At 55.7% G+C, this 27,852-nt stretch overlaps 1 protein-coding gene across 2 annotated transcripts; it reads right to left on the reverse strand.

The window, feature by feature from the left end:
• On the reverse strand, positions 1-26,593 carry SHC2 (SHC adaptor protein 2). 2 transcript variants are annotated; one of them, XM_055126476.1, is made up of 13 exons: positions 25,856-26,593; positions 22,014-22,084; positions 21,470-21,530; positions 21,192-21,311; positions 17,743-17,796; positions 17,577-17,628; positions 17,370-17,496; positions 15,995-16,148; positions 15,452-15,509; positions 8,045-8,188; positions 5,868-6,184; positions 2,844-2,977; positions 1-659 (listed from the first exon to the last, which is right to left on the reverse strand). In XM_055126476.1, the coding sequence occupies exons 1-12, from the start codon at positions 26,324-26,326 to the stop codon at positions 2,849-2,851; spliced, it is 1,758 nt and encodes a 585-aa protein (XP_054982451.1). In that variant the 5' UTR covers positions 26,327-26,593; the 3' UTR covers positions 1-659; positions 2,844-2,848. The 2 variants fall into 2 exon arrangements, with proteins under 2 accessions (XP_054982451.1, XP_054982452.1); XM_055126477.1 differs by lacking the exon at positions 25,856-26,593 and adding an exon at positions 23,140-25,833 and having other exon boundaries at positions 21,192-21,360.
• Positions 26,594-27,852: the final 1,259 nt, after the last annotated feature.

Below are 27,852 nucleotides of genomic sequence, written 5' to 3' on the forward strand. Positions count from 1 at the left end.
TCCTTGTGGTCACCCCATGTTTAATGCCAAGATTCCAGGTGTCCCAGTCCAGGTTGACAGCTGGCATGGGGGGCGGAGATCCCTGCCACCCCCAACCCCATTAGTCTCCGAGGAGCCGAGATGTTCCTCTCATTCCAGATGAACCTTAAGGTTGCCCCCCTGTTTCAATGTCACCCTGGGCCCCAGCTGAGGCCACAGCACCCAAAGAGTCCCCTCCACCACAAAGACAGTTGGGCACCGATTTTTCAGGAGGTAAAACAGTGCAGCCGAGATCAGAATCCACCGCCAAGCCAGGAAACGGGTGGGGCTCCCCCCAGAAGGAGCCACTTCCATGTGTCCGGACAGGAAAAGGGGGTCTAGGGCTCCTCGGGGGAGCTCCACCCAGGGCCCCCAGAACCAAGGCTGCTTCTGATATATGTTCTTTAAAGGCGAGAAGAGGTTCTGTCTTTGGTATAGGCACCCCCCACTCCAGCTAAGGGGCAGGTGTGTGTGTGTGGGGAGGTGCTGGGGTTCCCTGGGGCCAGGCCAACCCAGCCCAGCAGAAAAAAAAGAAAATTCTGGAAACCCACGCAGAGGATGGCGAGACCGAGGCGGTTCTGACCAGGGTCCAGAGGCCACAACCAAGGAGCAGCGACGGGATTGGGACTCAGGATCATCCCCTGGGGATAAAGAGGAGAGGTCAAGGGTCAGTATCAGAACCCAACTTGTAGGAAGCAAAGTGACCCAGCTAGGAAGGAAAGGGGGTGCTTTCCAGCTAGCGACCCCCAAGGTTCTTTCCTTTGGGTGCGCCAGGCTCAACAATGCTCAGAAATCACTGCTGGCGGGGCTCAGGGGATCCTCTGGGATGCCGGGGATCAAACCTGGGTCAGGTCCGAGCCCGGTCAACGCTTTACCCACTGGACTGGGGTTTCACCCTCTCTGCACTGTTAACAACCAACAGCCCCTGCACAGAGGTGTGGGAAGAGCTGAGAGCAGAACAGGGAGGTAGATGGCGCTGGGCTGGACAGAGCAGGGGGGTACACAGAGATGAAACCAAGATAAGTGCTGGCCTTGCATGAGGCTGACCCCCTCTTCCACAGAGCCCCCCAGGAGTGATTCCTGAGAGCAGAACCAGGAGTAACCCGAGTACCACTATTACCCCTCGCCTCAAAAAAAAAAAGGGAGGCAGGTGATTTTGGCTTTTTTGGCTTTTTTAGTCACACCCGGCGATGCACAGGGGTTACTCCTGGCTCACGCACTCAGGAATTAATGCCTGGCGGTGCTCAGGGGACCCTATGGGATGCTGGGAATGGAACCTGGGTCAGCTGTGTGCAAGGCAAACGCCTTACCCGCGCTGTGCTATCGCTGCAGCCCCAGGAGGCAGGTGTTGACTCGACTTCCTGCCTGCGTATCATTGCTGGTGTTCCAGAGGCCCCCTGCCCCCCACAGCCTGGGCCCCTCGTCTTACAAACGTGCAGGCCTTGGCCTGGCCAGGGGAAGAGAGGAGGTGGAGGAGCTGAGTGCGGGAAGAGGCAGGAAGGAGGCGTTGTCATGGGGACGGTGAGCCCGCCCTGGCCCAGAAGCGCCTGTTTGCACCCTGGGGAATTTCCACAGTTCCTGGCCTTGCAGCCCAGTTGCTGATCTCTTCCCTGCCGGAAGCAGCTCAGCGCCCCCAGGCTCAGCCCCATCCTCTGCGGGCTGAAGGCCCCCAGGTCCCCCACCCAGCCCCTCTGGCTCACTGGAACAGACCTGAGCGCCCCACCCCACAGCTCTCCCCACTTTGATGCCTTCTCTCTACTGGGCTTGGGGAGGGGCAACCCTCCACATCCAGCTAAGCAGTTCCACCTTAAGGCGGTAATTCCACGCCTGAGGGTGTACCCGCCAAGGCCTGGGCACTCACAAGGCGATGCCCAAGATGCCCACACAGGGAATGCGCACTCGGTGCCCTTCTTTTTTTTTTTCTTTTTGGGTCACACCTAGCGATGCTCAGAGGTTACTCCTGGCTCTGCACTCAGGAATCACTCCTGGCAGTGCTGGGGGACCCTATGGAATGCCGGGTTTTGAACCCGGTTCGGCCGCATACAAGGCAAACACCCTCCCCGCTGTACTATCACTCTGGTCAGTGCCCCCCATTGGGGACCTCCCCACCTCAGCGCTCCAAAAGGCAGTAGCTCTGATATACCCACATCCCGTGGACATGAGCCCCCAGAGCCCAGGAAAAAAACAGATCCCTCCATTTCGGAGTGGGGTGCCAGGGATAGAAACATCCAGAACATGGGCCACAGCCATAGCATTGCAAAGAGGGCACTTTCCTGGCACCAGGCTGACCTGGGTTCAATCTTGGCCACTCCTCTTTTTTTTTTTTTCTTTTTTGGGTCACACCCGGCGATGCACAGGGGTTACTCCTGGCTCTGCACTCAGGAATTACTCTGGCGGTGCTCAGGGGATCCTATGGGACGCTGGGAATCGAACCCAGGTTGGCTGCGTGCAAGGCAAAGGCCCTCCCCGCTATGCTTTTGCTCTAGCCCCAATCCTGGCCACTCCTGTATAGTTCCCTGAGCCCACCAGGAATGATCGCTAAAAGCAGCATCAGGAGTCAGCATCACCAGGTGTGGCCCAAACACCCTCCCCCACTTCAAAAAAGAAACATCTAGAACAGACTGGCAATGAGGTGAGCGGGGACAATGGCAGTGAGGGGAGGGGAGAGAAGTTGCGGGGGGGCTGCTGAAGGGGACCACGCTTCCTTTTGAGGGGGGTTGGAACGTGCTGCAATTACAGTGGTGATAGTGGTGGTGGGGTGCCCGAGGGGTAAAGAGACTGAAAGGCGCTGAGCCTGGGGTTGAGGACAAGGGCAGGGCACACACCCGGCTCAGGGCTCCCGCTTGACCACGCCGCGCAGGTGCAGCTCACTCTCGGCGGCCACGATGGGCTGCCCGTTCTGCACGTGGTAGTCGATCAGGTGGCTGATGCTCTCGAACAGCACGTCCTTCGTCCGCACCTGCGGGAACAGGAGCCCCAGACAGGAAGTGGGTGGAGTGGGCGGGGCTCCGGTGGGTGGGGCTGGCCTAGAGCCACGCCCACACTCCACCTGTACCTGCATTTTCCCCATCTCGCCCCACTTGGTGGGTTTGGAAGGGCTTACTTTTTTTTTTCTTTTATTGCTTTTTGGGTCACACCCCGCGATGCACAGGGGTCACTCCTGGCTCATGCACTCAGGAATTACTCCTGGCGGTGCTCGGGGGACCATATGGGAGGCTGGGAATTGAACCCAGGTCTGCTGCGTACAAGGCAAATGCCCTCCCCGCTGTGCTCTAGCCCCAGGCTTACCTTTTTTTGGTTGCCTTTTTCTTTTCTTTACTTTTTTTTTTTTTCCAGGGGGAGGGAGAGGCACACCTGACGGTGCTCAGGGACTACTACTATCTCCCTGTGCTCAGGGATTACTCCTGCCCCGCTCGGATGACCCTACAGGGTGCCGAGGATCAAACCTATGTTGGCAGATGCATGAAAGGCAAGTGCCGTCCCCGCAGTACTATCACTCTGATTCCAAAGTGGTTGCTTTCTTTTCTTTTTATTCCCCTTTTTAAACACTCTGGGCCCCACCCGGCAGTACTCAGGGCTGACTCCTGGCTCTATGCCCAGGGAACACTACTGGAGGTACTCCGGAGAGCCTATGTAGTACTAGGAATCGAAGCTTGGGTCAATCGCGTGCAAAGTGGGTGCCTTCCCTGATGTACTAACTCTCCAATACACTTCCCTTGGTTTATTTTTTAATTTTGTTTGTTTGTTTTTGGGCCACACCTGGCAATGCTCAGGGATCACTCCTGGCACATTCAGGGGACCATATGGGGTGCTGGGGATTAAATCCCAGTTTGCCAAGTGCAAGACAAATGCCCTATTTGCCATACTATCATTCTAGCCCCAATTAAAAAAAAAAAACTTTTTTACAAGTTTAGGCCAGGGCTGAAGTGATAGTACAACAGTAGGGTGTTTGCCTTGCACACGGCCAACCCGGGTTCAATCCCTGTCATCCCATATAGTCCCCTGAGCACCACCAAGAGTGATCCCTGAATGCAGAGCCAGGAGTAACCCCTGAGCACAGCTGGGTGTGGCCCCAAATCAAAACAAAACAAAAAATGTTTAGGTCACATCGGTGGTGTTCAGAGCTTGCTCTTCCTCTATACTCAGGGATCACTCTTGGCCAGATTGGGGAGACCCTATATAGCCTAGGGAATCGAACCCGGGTCAGCCATGTGCAAGGCAAATGCCCTACCCGCCTGCTATCACTCCGTGGGTTTTGTGATGGGGTACTCTAATCAGAGACCCCCGGTGTGGGTCAAATAGACCGACACTGTCCCCTTACCCGAGTCCCACTCCATTGACCCCTGCGCAACCCCCACAGCTTCTGGGAGGGAAGCCATGGCTGACCCTGGGACCTGTCCTGGCCAGACAATTCCCAGGTTGTGAAGAGAAACACATGGGCAGGTGTTATCACAAATTCCCATGCATGTTGTTTCCTTCTGCGCTTCTCAGGGTTGTGCCAAATGCAACTGCCTTTTGTTTTGCCTGGGTATGGAAACTGATGGGACAGAGCTGAGACCCCTGCTCGTGTCTGAGAATAAGCAACACCAAACCTCAGTCTTTCACCACCGACCCCCTTCTGATTCTGTGCTTGGAATTTAGGCTTGCAGCCCTCACTGTGAGTCAGAGAGGGTCCAGGGGATGAAACTCAGAATTCTAGTGTAGGTGGACCCAAGTGACAGTGGGAAGGATACTTGCCTTAAAGTGGCCAACAGTAGTTTGATCCCCAGAACCCCAGATGGTCCCCTGAGTTCTGTCAGGAGTGATTCCTTTGTTTTGTTTTGGTGTCACCCTCGGCTGGACTCAGGGTTTACTCTTGTTCTGCACTCAGGAATCACTCCTGGAGGTGCTTGGGGGACCCTATCTGGTTCAGGAATAGCCTTACCACTATTCTATCACTTGGGCCCCAGGAGTGATTCCTGAACACAGAGGCAGGAGTAAGCCTTGAGCACTGCTGGGTGTAGGTCTACCCCATCCCTGAAAAAAAAAAAATCACTGTCAGCTGGAGCGATAGCACAGTAGTTGGGCTTTCACCTTTCACACAGCCGACCCGAAAAAAAAAATGTAATTCTAAAATTGTGAAACAATGAGAACAGACGCTACGAACATGAGGGCTTTGTAACCCAGAAAACACTTCATGAACCTCAAGTATGATGGGGTCAGGGAGATCGTACAACAGTTAGGAAGCTTACTTGGCATATGTTTGACGTGGATTCCATCCCCAGCACCCCATATAGTCCCCCAAGACCCGCCAGAAATGATCCCTAAGTGTAGAACCATGAGTAAGTCCTCAGTACCTCCAGGGGTGGCCCAAAGGCTATGAAATAAACAAATAAATCTCAAAGATGGATGGGGGCTGGAGCAATAGCACAGCAGATAGGGCATTTGCCTTGCACGCGGCCGACCCGGGTTCGATTCCCAGCATCCCATATGGTTTCCTGAGCACCGCCAGGGGTGATTCCTGAGTGCAGAGCCAGGAGTAATCCTTGTGCATTGCTAGGTGTGACCCAAAAAAGCAAATAAATAAATAAATAAATCTCAAAGATGGTAAATTCCTCCGTGTGTGTAGCGGGTCTCACCCACACCATGCATGCCCAGCTCCATCCATAGCCAGTTCAGGACAAGCCCCTTCAAGTCACACCCCTTTGTCCCCGCCCACCAGACATGATTGGTCCCAAGACGTCCAATAAGGATGCGCCTTATTTACCACTCCCCAGGCCACACCCTCATACTCCCGCCCTTCTGAGATCCCGCACCTCCCTGATCCAACCCCCTTTCTCTCTGGCCTCAGCCCTTGCCCTGCCCCTTACCACGCCTTCCGGGTCCACAAGCAGCAGGTGCTTGGGCTGCCCAGCGTGCATGCCAGTGAGCACGTACTGCCCTGGGTTCGTGACGCTGTCACGCACAAGGAAGTCCCCATCGGCGCGTAGCAGTTTCTCTGCAGCCCGACGGCTCATCTGGCCGTGGTACCAGGGTTCCTGCCGCAGCTGTTCCTCCGTGGGGGCGATGGGGGCCCGGCGGGTCGGAGGGCTGGGCCACTGGTCCTCCACGGGGACCGTGGCTGCAGGGGCTGCCGTGACCGCCACCAAGGAGCACTCGTGCAGCTTCAGGGCGTCCTCAAAAGGTCCTGTAGGCAAAGACAGCGTGGGACGCAGCGGTCCAAAGCTGCCTTCTGCTGGGAAGTCGGCGGGGGTGAGGGGACAGCCCCAAAGACTGGGTGGTGAACCCTGCGTGTCCACCTAGCTCTGAGTACACTGGATCCCTACTGGGCCCCTCCTGGTACCTCACCGGGCTCTGAGTCCACCACTGAGCAGGTTCTGTGCCAGGTGAGTGCTAAGAATGTGTGTCCCAAGGCGAGCCGTATGCATGAGCTGTGTGTGCATGTTGGGCGTGTGCTGAAGGCGTGTGCCCTGTGTGTAGAGTGTGCGTGAGCTGAGCATGCGTGTGGGAGCTGTGACTCACCACCCCGGCCACACGCAGCCTCATACAAGAGAAATGTGGGATGACTTGGCCCCGACACCCCAGTGCCTGGCACTTTGCCCCCAAATCTTGCCTTGCACGCCTCTTCTTTGATGAGTCTGCCACGTGACCAAGACTAGCCAATCGCCATGGTCCACTCATTCACACCCTTGCCAGCGAGTGCCTGGGGTGAGCACGTGACCCGCGGTGGGAGGCTCAGAGGTAACTGGCATTTTTCACTGGGAACCGAGAAGATATAGTCCTGCCTCCAAGGGGTTGTGGTTATGTGGTGCCCGGAGGGATGGAGGGGCATTACACTCCCGTTCCGTCTGAGGAAGGTGGTGAGCCAGGAACCAGCTCAGGCCCAGAGATATGGGATATAGTATATCTCTGCACATATATATATATATATATATATTATATCACTGTATCACTGTCGTCCCGTTGCTCATCGATTTGCTCGAGCGGGCGAAAGTAACGTCTCCATTCGTCCCTGTTGCGTTCAGGGTCAGGGGAATGAGGCCCATTATTGTTACTGTTTTTGGCATATATATGTACATATATATGCATATATATATGTACATATATACATATATGTATATGGAGCGATAGCACAGCGGGTAGGGCATTTGCCTTGCACATGGCCGGCCCAATCTCAATTCCTCTTCCCCTCTCCGAGAGCCCGGAAAGCTACCGAGAGTATCTCGCCCGCACGAGAGTATTCGATATACCAAAAACAGTTACAAGTCTTGCAATGAAGACGTTACTGGTGCCGCTTGAGCAAATTGATGAGCAACGGGATGACAGTTGACATATATATATATATATATATATATATATATATATATATAATCTGAGCTGGCACAGTCCAGCCCCTAGCATGCTTGATTCTCCCAAGTACCAGCAGGTGTGGGCCAAAAGCCAACCCCCGCCCCTAAAAATAACTAAGAACCAATTCAAGTATCTGTCAGTAAGAGGAGGTTGACAGGTGAGATGGTTGGGGGCGGGGCTTTCCACTGGCTTGGGTGGTTCTCAGGGACCTGGGGTCCCCAGAGGGGAGGGACTGGAGAGCAAGATTAGACTAATGTCACAAACAGTGCAGAGGGTGTTCTGGGTACAGGCCTCCTCCATTAGACAAAGCCCTGCCTCAGGCTGGAGCACCCCAGAGGGAAGAAAAGATAGGGGTTTCCTACTAGTTCTCATTGGTTAGAAGCTCCCTCATCAGTCTGGGTCCCCCAGGGAGCAGAAGGTGCCTACTCTGTCAGACTAGAATTCTCATAGGGAGAAGCTTGGGCCTCCTCCCTCAGACCATGGAGTCGAGGAGGAAGAAGCTGGGAACTGGAGGAAGTGGGGGATGGCTAAGGCCTTCCTGATCTGACCAGGGGGATTCCAAAGAAAACCAAGCTCCCATTCCATCAATTCAGAAAGGCCCAAGGGGAGAGGGTGGGGCCTCCTAGGTGAGACCCCAGGTTGCTGGGGTATACCACTCCCCCCGCCCCCATGTCCCATCCGGCTCATCCCTACATACGCATGTCAAACAGGTCCTTCTGGGGACTGTCCTCGGGGCGCAGAAGCTCCAGGGCATCCAGGCCCTGTGTGTTGACATAGAGGTGATCCTCATAGTCTTGGGGGCCTCGGGCGTCCGCCTGCACATAGCCATCCCCTGGCGGGGCTGGGGGGAAGCAAGGAGAGGAAGTCAGTGATGGGGAGCCCAAAGGAAGGGCTTGCAGAGTGCAGGAATGCAGGAGGGAGGCATGGCCACACCTGGAATCCTCCTGCAAACCTCAGAACCTGATCCACACCTGGGAGCAACAGTTCACACCTGGGAGTGCAGTTCATACCTGAGAGCCCCCCGCTCACACCTGGGAATCCAGTTCACACCCTGAGACACCAACCACACTTGGGAATTCAGTTCACGAACCTGGGAGCACAGTTCACACCTGGGAGCACAGTTTATACCTGGGGGCCTTGGTCACACTGACCCCACCATACATGTCTCCCTCTGCCCATTAGCATGGTCATAGGGAGGGAGCGGGGGGACGGATATCTGCCCAGCCCCATGCTGGGCAGCCAAAAGAGGCCAGCAAGCCCCCTTGTTTATACTCAGTTTCCAAGTTTCAGAATAGCAGCAGTCAAGCGCTGTTCTTCCTGCAATTACGGTAGCACCCTGATCCAGCGGGAGTTTGTTTCTGTTGTCATTCCACTTCCGGATTTCCTTTCCATATTTTATTTATTATTTTGTTGTTGTTGTTTTGGGAGCACCACACCCGGCAGTGCTCAGGGCTTCCTCCTGGTTCTGTGCTCAGGGATCACTCCTGATGGGATTCTAGTACTGCTAGGGGACCCTATGGGTGCCGGGTATTGAACCTGTGTTGACTGCATGCAAATAAAGCCCCATCCACTGTACTGTGTCCCTGGCTCTGCTTTGTCCCACAGTAGCTGGATATTCAGGGTCCAATCTCTGTCTTTTTTTGTTTTGGTTTTGGTTTTGGGGTCACACCCAGTGGTGCTCAAGGCTTACTCCTGGCTCTGCACTCAGGGAACATTCCTGGCAGGGCTCAGGGGACCCTATGAAGTACTGGGGACTGAATCTGAGTCGGTCATATGCAAAGTGATAACCTTCCACACTGGACCATTGCTCTGCACCCCAGGATCCAATCTCTGGGTTTTTGTGGGTGTTTTTTTTTTTTGCCAATATCATTACCTCTGGCTCTGCACTCACTACGGAGGGTGTCGGGGGGAGGGAAAAGGTCAAATCATTTTGTGCCCCAGATACTGTCTTCGTGAAGTGGGGAGAAGACAGGAGTGGCTGCCTCCAGAGGTGGGGTGACGCCTGGAGCTTCCAAACTGCGTCTGGTAAAAGTGCGGTTTCGGGGTGAGAGAGCTCAACAGGCTGGAGCCCATGCTCAGCACGCAGGCGGCCCCATCTGATCCCCATTTTATTTTATTTTGGGGAGCCACACCGAGCAGTGCTCTGTGGTCGGGAATCACTCCTGGCAGGATCAGGGGACACTATGGGATGCTGGGGATTCAACCCTGGTGGCCGCGTGCAAGGCCCGTTCCTCCTGGCAGTGGTCTCTCTCTGGCCCTGACTCCCACTACTAAACAGTTCTCCAAGCACCGCTGGGAGTGGCCCTGCAGCACTGAGCTGGGAGTCATCCCGAGCACCGTTCACTGTGGCCCCATCCACCAAAAAACGTTAGGGTTGAGTGTGGGCATTCCACTGAGTCAGCTTTGAGGATGCAGTAGGTGATGGGTAGGGAATAGCCCACCCTACCCCTCTCCAGAAGGAGTTCAGGGTCCTCTAGACTATCACCAGCAGGGCAAGGGTAGGAGGATGATAGTAGGGTCACAGGGCTGGAACTGTGGAGGGGTAAAGCACACGTCTTACATGTGTGAGACATGGATCCATCCTGACAGAGGAAGGGAAAGGGGGAGGAGAATGAGGATGAGGAGGAAGGAAGAGGAGGAAGAGGAGGAGGAGGAAGAGGAATAAGAGGAAGAGGAGGAGGAGGAAGAGGAGGAAGAGGAGGAGGAGGAGGAGGAAGAAAAAGAAGAAGAAAGCTGGAGTGATAGCACAGCAGGTAGGACATTTGCCTTGCATGCGGCCGACCCAGGTTTGATTCCCAGCATCCCATATGATCCCTCAAGAACCACCAGGAGTAATTCTTGAGTGCATGAGCAGGAGTAAACCCTGTGCATCGCCAGGTGTGACTCAAAAAGCAAAAAAAAGGAAGAAGAAAAAAAAGAAGAGGGAGGAGGAAGAGAAAGAGGAGGAGGAGGAGAAGAAGAAAGAGGAGAAGAAAAGATAGCATCTAGGCTGTTGGAATTCTAACTGGTAAGATCCTAGTGGACATTGGACATTGTTGCTGGGGCACTGACATATTGCTAGGAGTTCTCAGCCACAGATTTAGGAGCGCTGAACAAGAGTAACAAAGGCACCAGAGCCAGAGATGCTGGTGAGCCTGCTGGGTATCAGCCCACAAGGTGGACGCCCGCCTGGCATAAGTGGGTGGCATTCAAACACACCAGCCGGGAGGATTCTGCTGCCTAGTAGTGAAATGCCCAGATTATTTGGAAAGACCTAAAAATAGGGCTGCACAGATGTTTGCAGGCTGGGAGGGAACAGACTGCCATGGCAGGCGGTGGGCGGCCACCTGGCAGTGCCCATTGGAGAACAGCCACTGCCACCACCAGCGATGTGACTAAGGCCGGTGGCTGGTTACCCAGTAGCTCAGTGCCCGGTTCCCTGGACAGGGGTGCGCAGCAGCAGGTACAGCCACTAGGTCCATCAGAGGGTCAGTTCACTGAGCAAACTCTAGGGGCGCTTGTTCAAAGAGACACAGGTTGGGGCTGAAGCGACAGGACAGCCTTGCAATCAGCCAACTCAGGTTCAATCCCCAGCATCCCAGAGGGTCCCCTGAGCACCATCAGAAATGATCCCTGAGCACAGAGCCAGGGAGTCAGCCCGGAGCACTGCCCGGTGTGATCCCCAAACCAAGGAATGAAACAAAGAGACACAGATGGGGGCCGGGGAGATAGTACAACAGGGAGGGTGGACGCCTCACACGTGACTGATGTGGTTTCAATCCCCGGCACCCTGTAGGGTCCCCTGAATACCACAAGGAGTCCTTGAGCACAGAGCCAGGAGTCAGTCCTGAGCTCTGCTGGACATGGCCCTGAAACAAACAACAACAAAAAAAACAAACAAAAGAGCGGGCAGGGCCAGGTGTGGGGAGCGTGAGGGGAACTGAACACTCTAGCAGGTGAAAGAGCAATGAAGTAATGATAGAAAGCAACATGGAGAACTCTTCAAAAAACAAAACGGAGGGGCCGGAGAGATAGCACAGTGGGTAGGGCGTTCGCCTTGCACGCGGCTGACACGGGTTCAATCCCCGGCATCCCATATGGTCCCCCAAGCACCGCCAGGAGTAATTCCTGAGTGCAAAGCCAGGAGTAACCCCTGAGCATTGCTGGGTATGACCCAAAAAGAAAAAACAACAACAACAACAAAAAAAAAAACGGAGGATCGGGGCTGGAGCGATAACACAGCGGGTAGGGCGTTTGCCTTGCACGCGGCCGACCCGGGTTCAAATCCCAGCATCCCATATGGTCCCCTGAGCACCGCCAGGGGTAATTCCTGAGTGCAGAGCCAGGAGTAACCCCTGTGCATCGCCAGGTGTGACCCCCCCCCAAAAAAAAAGCAAAAAAAAAAAAAACGGAGGATCAAATGGGATGTTTGCTTTGCATGTGGCCAACCCGGGTTCAATCCAAGCGTCCTATATGGTCCCCCGAGCACCGCCAGGAGTAATTCCTGAGAACTGTGGGGTGTGGCCCCAAAAAGAAAAAAAGAACCAGAAGTCACGCCCATCGGACCCAGCAATCCCACTTCTTGGCATCTATCCCCCAAACACAAAAACAATCATTCGAGGCGCATATGCTGCCTGAGCCCATGTGCTGCTTGTGCCTGCGTGGCCGAGCACATGTGGTGCCCGAGCACATGTGTCGCCTACATCTCCCCCCTTGAGATGTGTACTTTCATGCTTTCGTGTCCAGTGCTAGGATGTGTGTAGAGCTCTCTCCACCCTTGGAAAAGCCCGAGTTCTCTCTTGAGTGTGTTACTCTTTTTTTTTTTTTTTTTTTTTTTGGTTTTTGGGTCACACCCGGCGATGCACAGGGGTTACTCCTGGCTCTGCACTCAGGAATTACTCCTGGCGGTGCTCAGGGGACCATATGGGATGTTGGGATTTGAACCCGGGTTGGCCGCGTGCAAGGCAAACGCCCTGCCCTACCCGCTATGCTATCACTCCAGCCCCCTTGAGCGTGTTACTCTTACTATTCTCTCTCCCACTTATCCTTTCCTCCTTCCCTCAGAAACCTCTAAATAAAATCTGTTTACTCACACACACACAAAAAACAACCAATCATTCGACAGGTTCTATACAAGTGTCTGTTCATCATGGCACTTAGTACACCAGCCACAATGAAAACAACCCAAATGATGATTGATCCAACTATGGAATACTATGCAGCTCTGAGAAAGAACGAAATCATGCAATTTGCCACGACATGGATGATACTAGAAGACATCATGCTGAGGGAAGTCAGAAGGAAAGAGACAGATATAGAATGATCTGTCTCATAGGTGGGACTTAAAGATACACGGCAAGGCTGGGGCCTGCCTTGCACATGGCTGATACAGATTCGATCCCAAAAACCACATACATAGGTACTGGATACCAACCCTAAGTGTTTTAGGCTTCACTGGTGAATTGACCCTTTCCTCCTCCCAGAGAAGCTTCCCCTGCCCTTGCTAACAGCCCTAATTTGGTTACAGTCTATCTTCAACCTTTCCTTCCTGTTGGATATTAACCCTAAGTGCTTTAGGCTTCATCAGTGAATTGCCCCCTTTCTTCCTCCCAGAGAGGCTTAATATGCTCCTGCTGGCAACCCTAATTTGGTTAAAGTTTATCCTTAACCTTTCCTTTGTATTTTACCTCTCATTTGTCACAGTTCCCCAAGTCAGTCTTGATTACTAGAAGCCAAAACTTTCTAGTAATTCTGAACTTTGTATTTGTGCTGCTTTGTATTTGAAGTGCTGTATATTTGTACCTGCTTTTCTATCTCCCCTCTAGTAGCCTTTTTATAATTTACTATAGAGCAATGTTCTTTGGTTAAACACAGAAAGACAATTAATGCTGTGCTCCTAATATTTGGTTTTTTTTTTTTTTTTTTGCTTTTTGGGTCACACCCAGCAATGCTCAGGGGTTACTCCTGGCTTTGCACTCAGGAATTACTCCTGGCAGTGCTTGGGGGACCATATGGGATGCCGGGGATCGAACCCGGGTCGGCCGCGTGCAAGGCAAACACCCTACCCGCTGTGCTATCGCTCCGGCCCCTGTGCTCCTAATATTTGGATTGACTCTGAGATACATCTGCTCCTGGGCATAATTACTTGGTCATAATTACTTGAATCAGGTTCCAGTTGCTGTAGTTCCTAACACCCCAAAAGTTTTTGGAAGGTCCCACCGTGGGACTGGGATGGACCCGGGGCAAATGGCAAAGCTACCTGGCATTGAAATGGGACATTCTAGAAAGCATAAATGCATGGTCTTGATGCAAGCTGTTACAACCTGAGACAGGACCCCCATGGGGAAGGACAAGCTGAACTGGTTGGGGAGTTAGTCTGGCATTTACGGTAAAAGCCTTGCTTGCTCTCAGAGCCCAGAGAACTAAGTGCTGGGATCTTTGTCTCTTACTGTGTTTATCCAAACAACTGCAAGTATTGATAACTTATACAACTAGAGGGAAAGATAAAAGCAATGTAGATGTCTCTGGGAGACAGAGTGTCTTCTTGAGTTGATCTCCCCAAGACAATTTCCTCTGCCAAATGTTGATCTCTATAAATGACCAATCACACCTGTCCTTACCTTATACCCCCTCAGATGTTCTGTAAGTATGCTAGCAACTCTGCATTAAAGAGGCCATTTTCACCATCAGGCTGTGGTCCCCGTTTCCCTGTCTCTTTGTTGGGGTGGTGGGGAGGTGGGGAGGCGGTTCTGGGCTACAGAACACACACACACACACACACACACATCACAGCAGCCCCCCTCCCCGGAGATTTACTTTGTGAACTCACACATACGGTTCCCCAACCCTGCCAGAAGTGAGCCCTGAGCTCAGAGCCTGAGCAGTTCTGGGTGTGGCCCCAAAACTAAACAAAAAGGATTCACAGGGAGGTAGTAATACAGGGTCAAAAGCAACATAAAGGGGGAACTAACAATTAAGGTTTCAGGGTTTCTTGCAGGAAGATAGATTGAAAAGGAGGGACACTGGGGACTGGAGCAATAGCACAGCAGGTAGGGTGTTTGCCTTGCACTCGGCCGACCCAGGTTTGATTCCCAGCATCCCATATGGTCCCCTGAGCACCGCCAGGAGTAATTCCTGAGTGCAGAGCCAGGAGTAACCCCTGTGCATCACCAGGTGTGACCCAAAAACCAAAAAAAAAAAAAAAAAGAAAAGAAAAAGGAGGGACACTGGGACCCTCGGGGGAGGAAGGTTCATATCCTGGTGAGGGGTGTGCTGTCGGAATTGTGTGCACAGGAAACCGTCACTAAGAATACTGTTAATCACAGAACTTCAATATATTTTTTTTTCTTATTGGGCCACCCCCGACGGTGCTCAAGGATTCTGGTTCTGTGCCCAGGGAATCACTCCTGGCATTACTCAGGGCACCATATGGGGATGCTGGGGATCAAGCCCCGGGTGACCATGTTCGAGGTAAGCACCTTCCCAACTGTACTATTACTGCAGCCCCTCTGTATATTTGGGGGGTAGCCACAGCCGGCGGTGCTCAGGGCTGACTCCTGTGTGCACTCAGGGATCACTTCAAGCTTGGAGGCCACATGCGATACCAAAGATAGATTACAGTACAGTGGATAGGGCGTTTGCCTTGCATGCTGCCGACCCGGGTTCCATTCCCAGCATCGCATATGGTTCCCCTGAGTACCGCCAGGAGTAATTCCTGAGTGCAAAGCCAGGAGTAAAATAACCCCTGTGCACTGCCGGTGTGACCCAAAATGCAAAAAAAAAAAAGAAGAAATTGAACTCAGGTCAGTCGTGTGCAAGGCAAATGCCTCCTCAGCTAATTTTTTTTTGCTTTTTGGGTCACACCTGACAATGCACAGGGGTTACTCCTGGCTCTGCACTCAGGAATATCCCTGGTGGTACTCAGGGGACCATATGGGATGCTGGGAATCGAACCCGGGTCAGCCGCATGCAAGGCAAACGCCCTACCCACTGTACTATTGCTCCAGCGACCCCCGCCAGCTAATTTTTAGAAAAAGCAAAAAGAAAAGAGAATGGAAAGAGACAGAGTGGGGCTCAGAAAGGGGAGGGAAGGGGTCCTTCATGGCTAGAGACCTCTGACCCATACCTGAGGGGCCCAGATCCCATTGCAGGCCTCGGGCGTCTCTTCGAGCTGGGGAGGTTCCCTGAAAAAATAAGGGAAGGGTCTCCTGAGATGCACAAACCCCAGTTACCACACCAACCCGCACCCCCGCCAGTCCTACATAGTCTAGGACAGCGATCAGACAGTTCAACTGGAAATGCTGTCCGGTGTGACCCACAGCACAGCCAGCATGTCCCCCCGCCCCCTCCCACCCGGGAGGACAGCCTGCATTCTGCAGCAAGCAGCCATAGCGGCTCTGCACCCCAGGCGACTCCTATTCACCCATCAAAGCCCCATCAGGAAGCCGCCTCCTCAGGAAGCCTCCCGGTCACAAGGGGGCGCTCTTGAGGCTGTGCATCCCCTTTGCCTGGCTCTAAAGGGATGAAGGGAACAGGTAAGGGCCCAGAGGACTGTGCAAGTTTTCCGGAGAGGGAGTCAAAGGAATGAGGAGGGGAGGGGTAGAGAGTAATAAGTGGGTTGTGGGGGTGTCCCTGCCCTGTTCCTCTCCCACAAGGCCCACAGGCTGACCTGGCCGAGGGCCCCGAGGACGCTGGGCTGCGTGAGGGTGAGCCTGGAGTCCACCAGCCCACCCGGGGGCGGCTCCTTCCCCGGGATGCTGTTGTAGTAGTTATGCTCGCTCTCCTCCTCGTCCCCCCAGGCCGACTCCTCGGGGCCCGTCAGCCTGGGGACAGACACACACAGGGGAGCACCAGTAGAGGCCCGGGGTCACAGGGCTCCCCACGGGGCACCCAGCCTAGCCACTGTAGCTTTGAGACAAATGGGATCAGGGCCTCTGACCACCTCCTGTGGAATGGGGGGTGGGGGGGTGTGACCCTGACCCGGAAATAGAACAGGTACACCCTCGTCCTCCCGCTGACTGGACAGCAGATGCTCTGAAAGCCCACCCCAGCCCCGAAGGGCAGAACCAGGACACCCCCAGAACTGGCATGGGGTGCGTGGGGGAAGCTGGAGACCCGTCCAGCCCCGCACTGCCCCTTGGGGGGCCATCCTTGAGGGATCGGAGCAGGCGAGCCAAGAGGGGCGTTGCCGCCAGCCCATGTCTGGGACAGGAGCACAGGGACCCCAGGCAGGGACCGCCAGCGTGTGCAAGGGAGGGAGTGTGCAAACCTGTGTGGAAGGGACAGGAGGAAACCAGCGTGAACATGGGGGTGCAAATCCCTTGCAATGTTGTGTGGCCCCCAGACACGCCGCTGCCAAACAGGGGGGCAGCTGCCTCCACATGGTCATCCAACCAATCCAGAATTTGGGGAGCTCACCCCCCTGACCTGCCTGCACCAGTGGCCCAAAGGGTTTCTAATATTTGGGGGGAGCAACTCCTGGCTCAGGGTTGACTCCGGACTCTGTGCTCAGGGATCTATGCTCAGGGAACCCTATGGCGTGTCGGGGAACCCGGGTGGCCACATGCAAGGCCAACACCCTCCTCGCTGGGCAATTGCTCTGGGTCCAGGATTCCTAGCTTTGAAGCTGTTAAAGTGGCAAATGGCTGAAAACAGAAGAAGGAAGTTGGGGCTGGAGCGATAGCACAGCAGAGAGGGTGTTTGCCTTGCACGCGGCCGACCCAGGTTCGATTCCCAGCATCCCATAGGGTCCCCTGAGCACTGCCATGAGTAATTCCTGAGTGCGGAGCCAGGAGTAGCAACTGTGTATCGCCGGGTGTGACCCAAAAAGAAAAAAAAAGAAGGAAGTTGGGTGTCAGTGAGCTTGGTTTTTTTTTTGGGTGAAATTCACGGTGTGTGTGTGTGTGTGTGTGTGTGGTGTGTAAACCAATGTCATTAGCACAAGTCCCTTCCCAGTCCTGACCACTGGGAGGGCGGGAGGGGGAGCTCAAGACCCAGAGGGAGGGGCAGGAGGGCAGGGAGGGAGGAGGCAGCTGGGCTGGTACCTCTCGGGGGGCACGACCACAGTTGGGGGGCTGTGCAGGTACTGTTTGAAACGCAGCTCGAAGGCCTGGCCCACCGTGCTGATGACACTCTGTGCCAGGCCATCACAGCACTCCAGGATGTGACAGGCTGCGGAGGGGACAGGCGTCACTCTGCAGCCGACAATCCCCACCCTCCCACCCCACCCCCCTCCCCACCACCAGCCTCACCTCTCTGGTTGATGGGGTCCTTAGCGACATAGGCCACGTAATCTGTCATGTCCTGGGGAGAGACACGGGGGGGGGGGGGTGGGAGGGGACCAAATGCCCCCCCACCCCCGAGGGACCCCCCCAGCCGCCCACCCCCGGCAACGGAGGGCAGGGGAGAGTAACTCACCGTGTCGCCGCCCGACGCAAAGGAAATAGACTGCATATGATGGTTGGCGATAATCTGGCCAGAGAGACACAGTTGGTCACGGGGCGGGGGAGGGGGGAAGGGGGCTGTGTCAGGACCAAGGGGATGCTGGGGTGGATGCCAGGCATGAGGCAGGGACAGGGAAAGGCAGGGATGTAAACCTGGCTCCTTGGAGCAATGAAGGAGGAATCAGAGCCACCAGCCACGGCATGACAAGGAGGTCTATGGCCAGGCAGGCTCAGAAGGGCAGACAAAAAGGCCCAGCTGGTGGACACTTCCCATGACAAACTCCACCATGCAATCACTGATCACACGTGAGCAGGAGGCAGAGCCCAGTAAATCCTGCATGAGCCACCGCCCACGCATCTGACACAGCCATGACTGTGGGGCTTTGGGGCTGCACACACACTCACAGTCGCTCACCTTCTCATCCCCCGCATGCATCACCCCCCCCAGACCCTCCAGGAGTGGGGCAAGAGGCACAGAAAACACAGAAACGTGGACAGTCACACTCATGCCCACACACACAAACACCTATACACAAACATACACATACACACACACACGTTCACTCTCATTCTGACGTACTTAACTCATGGGAATTTGGGGAGTTATGGGGGGCCTCCCAAGCAGTGTTCAGGAGGCCCAGGGACCCCTCCCCGTCATTCATCCATGAGGGTGGCTGCACATGCACTCACGGTCGCTCACCTTCTCATCCCCCACATGCATCGCCCCCTCCCAAGACCCTCCAGGAGTGGGGGCAAGGGGCACAGAAACACAGAAACGTGGACAGTCACACTCATGCCTATACACACCTATACACAAAAACACACATACACATACACACACACACGTTCACTCTCATTCTGATGTACTTAACTCATGGGAATTTGGGGAGTTATGGGGGGCCTCCCAAGCAGTGTTCAGGAGGCCCAGGGACCCCTCCTCGTCATTCATCCATGTGGGTGGCTGAACTGAATGCTAGAGCCTGAGAAGACAGTTCTGGGGGTCACAGAGTCCACCCAGGGTTGGGGGGTTATCTCTAGGGCCACATTCAAAAATGCATAGGCGACCATGGGGTGTCATCCATCACTGTACCCACTCTGGGCTCTAAACATTTTTGTTGCTGCTTTGGGGTCACACTTGGTGGTGCTCAGGGCTTACTTGTGGCTGGCCCAAGGGGACTGCATGGGGTGCCGGGAATCAAACTCGGGTTGGCTGCACACAGGGCAAGTGCTCCACCTGCTGTGCTCTCTTTCTGGCCCCTGAGACATTTAACTCTTGCACACACCACATATCCACCCATACCACTCCCCCATTCACATGCACACACGTGCCAGCCCCACCCCCTCAATGCTTGTGCCAATGAATGCGGGCACGCACACTCATGTGCATGTGTATACACATGCACCAGTGTACATGCTAACATCCCAGGCAGCCAAGAATGCAGAATGGGGAACCAGAGCCATCGTACAGTGGGGAGGGTGCTTGCCTTGCATTTTTATTCCTGGCATCTCATACAGTTCCCTGAGCACTGCCAGGACTAATTCCTGAGTGTCGAGCCAGGAGTAACCTCTGAGCACGACCAGGTGTGGCCCCACCAAAAGAAGAATATGAAATGGACACAAGTGGGGCCCAGTGGATCACTGTGAACCCCTGGGCATCCCTTGTTCACTCCTGTCTCAGAGCACTCACCAGCCCACCTGCCTGTCATCTGCACCCTCCGTAATGCTCCTTTCCCCTCCGTGATTTACTTGCCTGCTGGCACCCATTCCCTCATTTGCATGGCGGTTTGTTCATTTGCATGTATTTGCATCCTGGCACGCTCGTTTGCATCCATTTGCTTCCCGTTTACTCATCTGCTTGTGTGCATGCCTCTTTGCCCCCATTCACTCCACCGCCATCATTTGCATGCCATTTGCATTCCGCTGCTGTGTATGCTCATTTGCATGTATCCGTTCATTCATTGGCTCCTGTTTGCATGCTCATTTGCACGCATCCATTCGTTCACTGGCTCCTATTTGCATGTTCATTTCCATGCATTTGTTCACTCATTGGCTCCTATTTGCATGCTCACTTGCCCCAGTCCACCATGAGCACATGGACCCCAGTGAACCTTGAGCAAGATCCAAACCGATCTGCCAGTCCTCTCCCTGGGGTCTCCAACAATTTTCATCCTGCCTCCCACAGACCCTCGGGGCTCCCTCCTACCCGATAAGTGCCCAGGGAAGACGGGTTGCAGGGCACCCTGGCCTGCCGCATGCGTGCCTGACGGAGACCAGAGCAGAAGCTGTATTGCTCACACCCCTGCCAGCCAGGGCCCTGCTTCTCTCCTGTATCCCCTGACCCCCGGCTCCATCTCCCCACTGCTCTCACCACACCTCTGCCCTGAACTCTGCACCTCCTCGCGCTGCACCAGCATAACCACCTTCTAGAAGCCCTTCAAGATGCACCCTGGTGCCTTGTGCATAGAACCCCAACCTGACACCCCCCACCCCAGTGCTTCTCATGATTTATGATTTGTCACTGTTTCCTCCTTTTCTTTGGGGGGGGGGGACGCGTAGCGCCACACTCAGCAATTCTCTGAACTCAGAAAAATCACTCTTGGAAGTGCTCAGGGGACCATGTGGTTATGCTGGGTATTAAATCCAGGTTGGCAGCATGCAAGACAAAAGCCCTACCTGGGGCTGGAGCAATAACACAGCGGGTAGGACGTTTGCCTTGTACGCGGCCGCCCTGGGTTCGATTCCCAGCATCCCATTTGGTCCCCTGAGCACCGCCAGGAGTAATTCCTGAGTGCATGAACCAGGAGTAACCCCTGTGCATCGCCTGGTGTGACCCAAGAACCAAAAAAAAAAAAAAAAAAAATCCTGGGGGCCGGAGTGATAGCACAGCGGGTAGGGCGTTTGCCTTGCATGCGGCCGACCCGGGTTCGATCCCCGGCATCCCATATGGTCCCCCAAGCACCGCCAGGAGTAATTCCTAAGTGCAAAGCCAGGAGTAACCCCTGAGTATCGCTGGGTGTGACCCAAAAAGCAAAAAAAAAAAAAAACACCCTACCTGCTGTGCTACTTCTCTAGCTTCTGTTCTCTCCTTTCTGTTTTTCTTTTTTTGAAGGGGAGGATCTCCGCAAAGGTGTTGGGGGCCACCAGGGCTATAACCAGGAGGTCACACAGTGCTGGGGATCCAACCCAGAGCGCATGCCAGGCACACACTCTAGTCCTTTGAGCTAGCCCCCAGCCCTTGCATCACTACAACTTTATCTCTGGTGGTTTCCCTCTGGCCTTGGGTACAGCTGACTTGAAAGAAACGTGTTTGTGGGCGGGGAGGGCTGAGTAGTCCTGAGAAGGGTGAGATCCTCAGCAAGGCAGCGGCTCCACGTTCCAGACGCTTCTAGGGTGTCGGGATGCTGAGGCTCAAGAGGGGCTCACCTGGCGGGTGGCAGGCACGGAAAGGTTAAGTCCGTCCACGGAGATGCTGACGGCGATGCTCATGCCGGCGAAACGCAGATTGCTCTTGCCCAGAATGGAGGCCAGGGCCTTGTTGGGGGCCTGGAGGTGGAGCAGAGGGCAGCGGGGTGGGGCCTGCAGGGCCTGGAGTCTGGGGAAGGGAGGGGGCTAGAGAGGGGCTTCCGCCCTGGCATCCTCCCTCTGCCTCCAGCCCTCCCCTGCGAGCCCCAAGTGGAGGGGGGAAAACACCTCTCGCCCACCTTCTTCTTCCAGGAGCCCCGCACACCAGGCACGGACTCATGAAGCCGGTTGATAGCTTCCCTGCAGGGGGAGGAGCTTACGTTAGAGGGGTGGGGTAGCAGGCGTGGTTAGATTGGAAAGGGGCGTGGCTAGTCTAAACACAGGTGGTGGGCGTGGTTAGTCTGAATATGGGGCCCAGCCGGGATGGTGGGTGGGGCTTCTCAGCAGGTGGCTGGGTACCAGGAGGGAGGAGGGAAGGGTACCAGGAGGGAGGCCTGCATGGGTGCTCCCGGGGTAAGCAGCCCCTCGAGTCTGTTTACATTTGGCACATACACCCCCCCCCTTGTCTTTTCCATCGCCCAGCAGAAAGGCAGCGGCTCAGAGAACCTTCCATGGGAAACTACACGCTGGCATGCACACTCCACGCTGCTAGGTCCATCAGCACACACGTGGTCCCTGGTACAATCTCAGGAAGACCATCTTCTTCCCAGTCTGAGCAAGACTGAATCAAGCCCCCGCCGTCGGACCCCCTCCCCCGAACACGCAATCACGGGGCACGCTTACCTGGTGACCTGGGTGCGGGTGTTGAAATCCAGGGAGCGCATAGAACGGAGCACCTCGATGCAACCCATGTACTGAGACCAGAGAAGAGGGGTCAGAGGCATTGGTCCAATGGATGAGAGGATCGAGTCCGCCCTGCACCCACTATTTCAGCCCTGTTCTCTGATCTGGCAAAGCCCACCCATACCCATCTCTTTCTGTGTCCAGTGCCTGCAGGCTAACTTTGGCTCTAAGATGGTTGCAGGAAGGGGGGGCCAGGGCGGAGGGACCTCTGCGCCTGTTCTGGCAGGACTCAAGCCTTTAGGTCCCCAGAGGTCTCCAACTCTCTGTCCCTTTCTACAAAGAATATCCACTGATCTCACTGGTGGACTGAGAGCATCTGAGGAGCAGTGAGGTGTGGCCTCTGAAGCTCCCCCCAGCTAGAGCTCCAGGGACGAAGATGATGAGGAGGCCGAAGGACTCACAGAATCTGCAAGTGATTCCACAGGCAAAAATATGTGAAACAGGGGCTGGAACAATAGCACAGCGGGTAGGGTGTTTGCCTTACACGCAGCCGACCCGGGTTCGATTCCCAGGATCCCATATGGTCCCCCGAGCACCGCCAGGAGTAACTCCTGAGTGCAGAGCTAGGAGTAACCCCTGTGCATCGCCAGGTGTGACCCAAAAGCAAAAAAGAAAAAGAAAAAGAAAACAAATATGCGGAACAGGTGCGGGAGCAATAGTCCAGCGGGGAGGGCACTTGCTTTGTTTTGTTTTTTCTTTTTGGGTCACACCCGGCGATGCTCAGGGTTACTCCTGGCTCTGCATTCAGGAATCACTCCTGGCGGTGCTCAGGGGATCTTATGGGATGCTGGCAATAGAACCTGGGTTGGCTGCGTGCAAGACAAACGCCCTACCCGCTGTGCTATCGCTCCAGCCCCCAAGGGGGCGCTTGCTTTGAACGTGGTAGACGTGAGTTGGATCCCTGGCACCCGTTAGGGTCCCCTGAGCCTACCAGGAGTGATCCCTGATCACAAAACCAGGAGTCAGCCCTGAGCACCACCAAGCATGGCCTCAAAACCAAACCAAACCAAAATGTAAATCAAGCGTGTCCACCAAGTGACAATGAGTCCGGGGCTAGGTAACCTACCAGGGACGCAGACCCAGAGAACTGCAGATCCGTTGTGGGAGGGAGGGAGTAGACTTCTGGATCAACACACCCATTAGTAGGAGGATACGTCTGTTCTGGGCCCGCCCTCTGGGGGCGGAGTCACCCAGGCTCCGGTGGGCGGGCCCAGGGTGGGCGTGTCCCCATAATGGGCGTGCCCACTCTGTCTGCCTCCAGTGCAAGTTCCTGTTCCAGCATGCTCAACCATGGGCGGGTGTGATCCAAAAAGAAAAAAAAAAAAAAAAAAAAGGAAAGTGAGATGAGATTTCAGATTGCAGTGCCAGGGGTTGGGGCGGAAGTTTGGGGTGACTGCTCTGATGACAGGTTTCCTTTGAAGATGAAAGATTTTTGGATACAAAACTCTTAGTGTACTCTCTTTTTGTTTTTTGCTTTTTTTTGGGGGGGGTCACACCTGGCGATGCACAGGGGTTACTCCTGTCTCTGTACTCAGGAATTACTCCTGGCGGTGCTCAGGGGACCATATGGGATGCTGGGAATCGAACCCGGGTCGGCCGCGTGCAAGGCAAACATCCTACCCGCTGTGCTATTGCTCCAGCCCCTGTTAATGTACTCTTTTTTTTGGGGGGGGTCACACCCAGCGATGCTCAGGGGTTACTCCTGGCTTTGCACTCAGGAACTACTCCTGGCGGTGCTTGGGGGACCATATGGGATTCCGGGGACCGAACCCGGGTCAGCCGCGTGCAAGGCAAACGCCCTACCCGCTGTGCTATCGCTCTGGCCCCTGTTAATGTACTCTTATTATTTTCTTTTTTATTCTTCAGTTTCGCTTTACCTAGTGCTCAGGGCTTACTCCTGGCTCTATGCTCAAGAATCACTCCTGGAGGAGCTCGGGGGACCCTACGGGGTGCCTGAGATTGAACCTGGGTTGGCCGTGTGCAAGGCAAGTGCCCTGCCTGCTGTACTATCTCTCTCGCTCTTGTTAATGCACTATTAAGTGCTAGATTGTATTTTTCAAATGGGTACATTTTATGGTAGGTAATTAATACCTAATTTAAAAATATTCCTGCACAAGGAAATTTGTAGTTTCTCTGAAACTGCATATTGGTGCCAAAAGACACATATGGGCAAAGCACATGCCCTGCCCCTAAGCCACATCCCTGCACCGAAGAGTTCTTTCTGCCATTTCTGAGCTCCTGCCTCACCATCTCCCTGTGTGCCTGTTAGCGCCACTCGTAGCAGCATGACCGCATCGTAACCTGATTACATGCCAAGACCCTGTTTCCACTAAGTCACAGTGGAGGATAAGTGACCGTCAGGAACCCTGTCTGCAAAGGACACCAAAGAATCCAAGTGGCCATCCATGCCCAGGACCTCCCAGTCCACATGACAGGAATAGAAGGGCACGACTGTTTCCTGCCCTAAATGTGAACTGGATCCCACACCCACACACACACCTGAACCCACACATATATCTGAACCTCCACAAACCTGAATCCCACACACCCCTGGACCCCATACACCTGAACTCACACATACCTAAACCCCCATATGCACCTAACCCAAAAACCTGAATCCACAGACCTGAACCCACATATATCTACACCCCATACATATCTGAACCCACACATACAGCTGAAACCCCACAGACACACTCCTGAACCCAAAGACACAACTGGAATCCAACAATACAACAATGGTCTCCACACACAACCAGATCCCAGAACATACATCTGTACCCCAAAACACACCACCTGAACCCCAGCACGCACACCGGAATTTGACACAGGTGCATCCAGCACAAACCTGGACGCGCTTGAATCCACACATACAACTACACATACGCACGTATGCACGCACGCGCACACACACACACAAACCTTTGATCCCAATAAACTTTGCTGAACCTGAAAACACACACCTGCATACAAACCAGTAGGCACGACCAAAGCCCAGGTGCCCGGGTATGTACAGTCAGAACCTGGGTACCTGGGTACATACACTGCTGCAGTGGCAAACAATATAATGATGATGATGATGATGATGATGATGATGATGATGATGATGATGATGATAACAATATGGCGGTGCTTCAGCCACTTTTTTTTTTTTTACTTTTGATTTAGGGTCACAGCCGGCTATGCTCAGAACTTACTCCTGGCTCTGAACTCAGGGATAACTCCTGGCGGGGCTCAGGGGACCATCTCGCATGTGGAGGCTAGAACCCGTATAGGCCCACGTGTAAGGCAAGCGCCCTCCCTGCTGTCCTTCAGCCCTTCACATTCTCCGGTCCCAAAAAAGGATGGGAAGGTTGGGGTATCGGTACGCGGGAAGAGCTCTCTCCAGATACCCCGTCCTCCGCCTCTCAAACTTTTTCTATCTCATCCTGCAAAGAGGCTCCTGACCCGGTGCCTGGAGGTCTCTCTCTGCTTCTCCAACCCCAGCGGAATTGGGGGGAGAGGGGGAGGAGTGGTGGGGTGATGCTACATCTGCGCGTGCGCGCCCTCCGCCCACCTGTGGCCCTCTCTCCGCCCCTCCCCACGTGACGCCGTGGGAACCCCGACCCCGACACCTTCCCGGTGGGGCCCGGGTGGTGGGACGATCGGGGAAGATGAAGAGGAGACATCTGGCTCTCGGTGGGGAGCCAGGGGTACGCACGAGAAGGAAGGGGGAGGTGCCCAGGCTGGGCGGCCGGTGGGGGGGGATGCGAACCACCAGGGGTCCCGGCCGGCGCACTCACCCGCACGATGTAGGAGACCCCCGGCGCCAGGACCCGGGCGTCGGGGTGCAGCCAGCCGTGCGCTGGCTTGTGGATGAAGCTGCCTTTGCGGATCCACTCGTCGGCGGCGGCGGCGTCCGGGGCCGCCCCCCGTGCACCCCGAGGCCCCCGGGTCCCCGCGGTGCGGCAGCGGCTGAGCGCCGGCAGGGGGCAGGGCGCGGCGGCGCAGCGGGGCTCGCAGGCGCCCAGCACCGCGGCGGCCAGCGCGGGGACGCTGGCGGGGCCGGGCGGCTCGGGCTGGGGGTCCGCGCCCCCCGCACCTCCCGTGCCCCCCGCCGCCCGCGCCCCGGGACCGCGCCCCAGGAAGCCGGCAGGGGCGGCGAATTTCCACTGCGGCATGCGGGGCAGGAGCGCGCAGAACGTGGTGGGCGCCTCGGGCTCCGGGGGCGCGGGGGGCGCGGGGGGCGCGCGCCCGCCCGGACCCTGCGTCATGGCCGCGGCCGCCGGACCCCAGCCCCGACCGGGCGCTGCGCCTGGCGCGGAGAAGGCCCGTACGCTCCCGCCCGCTCCGGCCCGCGCTCCCTCCCCGCCCCCCGGCTCGGTGATGTCATCCGCCTGGCCCAGCGCGCAGCCGCGGGGGGCTGCGCCCCTGGGACCCCAGCCCTCGGTGACGCGGCGCCGGGCGCGGAGCCTGGGGGAAACTGAGGCCCGCCGAGCGTCCACCTCCAACTCGGACCCAGCCGCACCCGGAATCTCGCCAGCGGCCCCCTCCCCATGCGTTACGCCCGCTCCAGCGTCCCACCCCCCACACCCGCCGCCCGAGTGCTTAGCACTTGGAAATCAGGCCCCCACGTCTCTTTGTGATCGATGGGGAAACTGAGGCTAGCAGAGGGGCGGAGGCGCGGGCAAGGGAAGGAGAGAGGCTCCAGGCCTAAAGGTAGCCCCCCCACCCACTCCTTCCCACCGATCCTGTCGGAAGAGACTGGAAACGCTCGGGCTTATTTCGCTCAGGGGAGACTGAGGCTAGCAGAGGGCAGAAGCGTGCAAGGGAGAGCCGGTCCAGGACCGTCGGTCGGTCGGGCAGGCTCGGCTGCCTCGGTTTCCCAGGCTGCACGACCGAAGCGCGAGCCCCCTTTCCTGGGAAACCCTGCTGAGTATCAAGCCCTCCCCCCATCAACTCAGGACCGATCTATTGGGGGGATTCCTTCTGCCCCAGGGGTCACCCCCAGAGACAGGGCCTTTGCCCTTCCCGCGGCCCCGCCCTAGGCGGTTGACAGCCGGAAAACAAAGGGAGGGGCGGGCTCGGGCTGGTGGGGCGCCTGGGGCCGGATCGATAAATCAGAGGATGAGCTCAGGGCTCCTAGGCGAGCGGCCCGGGGCGGGGTCGGAAACTGAGGCGCGCGCGGCCGCGATTGGCTGGCGCGAGGGGCGTGGCCTTCGCGCCTGGGCGTGGCCTCCGCCCGGGGTTCCAGCTGTACTGCCGCGAGTTCTTGCGCTTGGGGTCTGCCTAGCGGGGTTCAGGCGCTGAGTGTCCAAGTTTGACTTTTTCTGGGGCCAGGGAGCTAGTCCAGCAGGTCGGGCGGGGCGGTTGCCTTTGTTTTTGTTTGGGGGGGCCACACCCAGCGGTGCTCAGGCGTTACTTCTGGCTCTACACTCCTCCGGAATCATTCCTGGCGGTGCTGGGGAGCACCATATGGGATGCCAGAGATGGAACCCAGGTCGGCTGTATGCAGGGCAAATACCCTCCCGCTGTTCTATGGCTCCGGCCCCCTAATCTGGGTTGTATCCCCCGCATCCCATAGGGTTCCCCCCTACCCAACACCACCAGGAGTTGAAGCCTGAGCAGAGCCAGGAGTGTGGCCCGCCCCCCATAAAATAAATTTTTTCTAAGTTTGATATTGCCAAGCTGGGGCCAAGCTGAAAACGCGGACAACTCTATACCACCACCCCCCAACCCCTGGGTTCATCTCCTTGAGGACAGAGAGCCAAGTATACAAACCCCCACCACCACTGATGTA

This window comes from Sorex araneus, chromosome 2, assembly GCF_027595985.1.
Source record: "Sorex araneus isolate mSorAra2 chromosome 2, mSorAra2.pri, whole genome shotgun sequence".
Taxonomy (NCBI): domain Eukaryota; kingdom Metazoa; phylum Chordata; class Mammalia; order Eulipotyphla; family Soricidae; genus Sorex; species Sorex araneus.

Coding starts and splice junctions, on each gene's coding strand:
- SHC2 (XM_055126476.1), bottom strand. CDS start 26,326: ATGACGCAGGGTCCGGGCGGGCGCGCGCCCCCCGCGCCCCCCGCGCCC. Junction 17,797..21,191: donor CCGTGCCTGCCACCCGCCAG/GTGAGCCCCTCT, acceptor CTCTCTGGCCAG/ATTATCGCCAACCATCATAT. Junction 8,189..15,451: donor ATGGGATCTGGGCCCCTCAG/GTATGGGTCAGA, acceptor GCTTCCCCCCAG/CCCCGCCAGGGGATGGCTAT.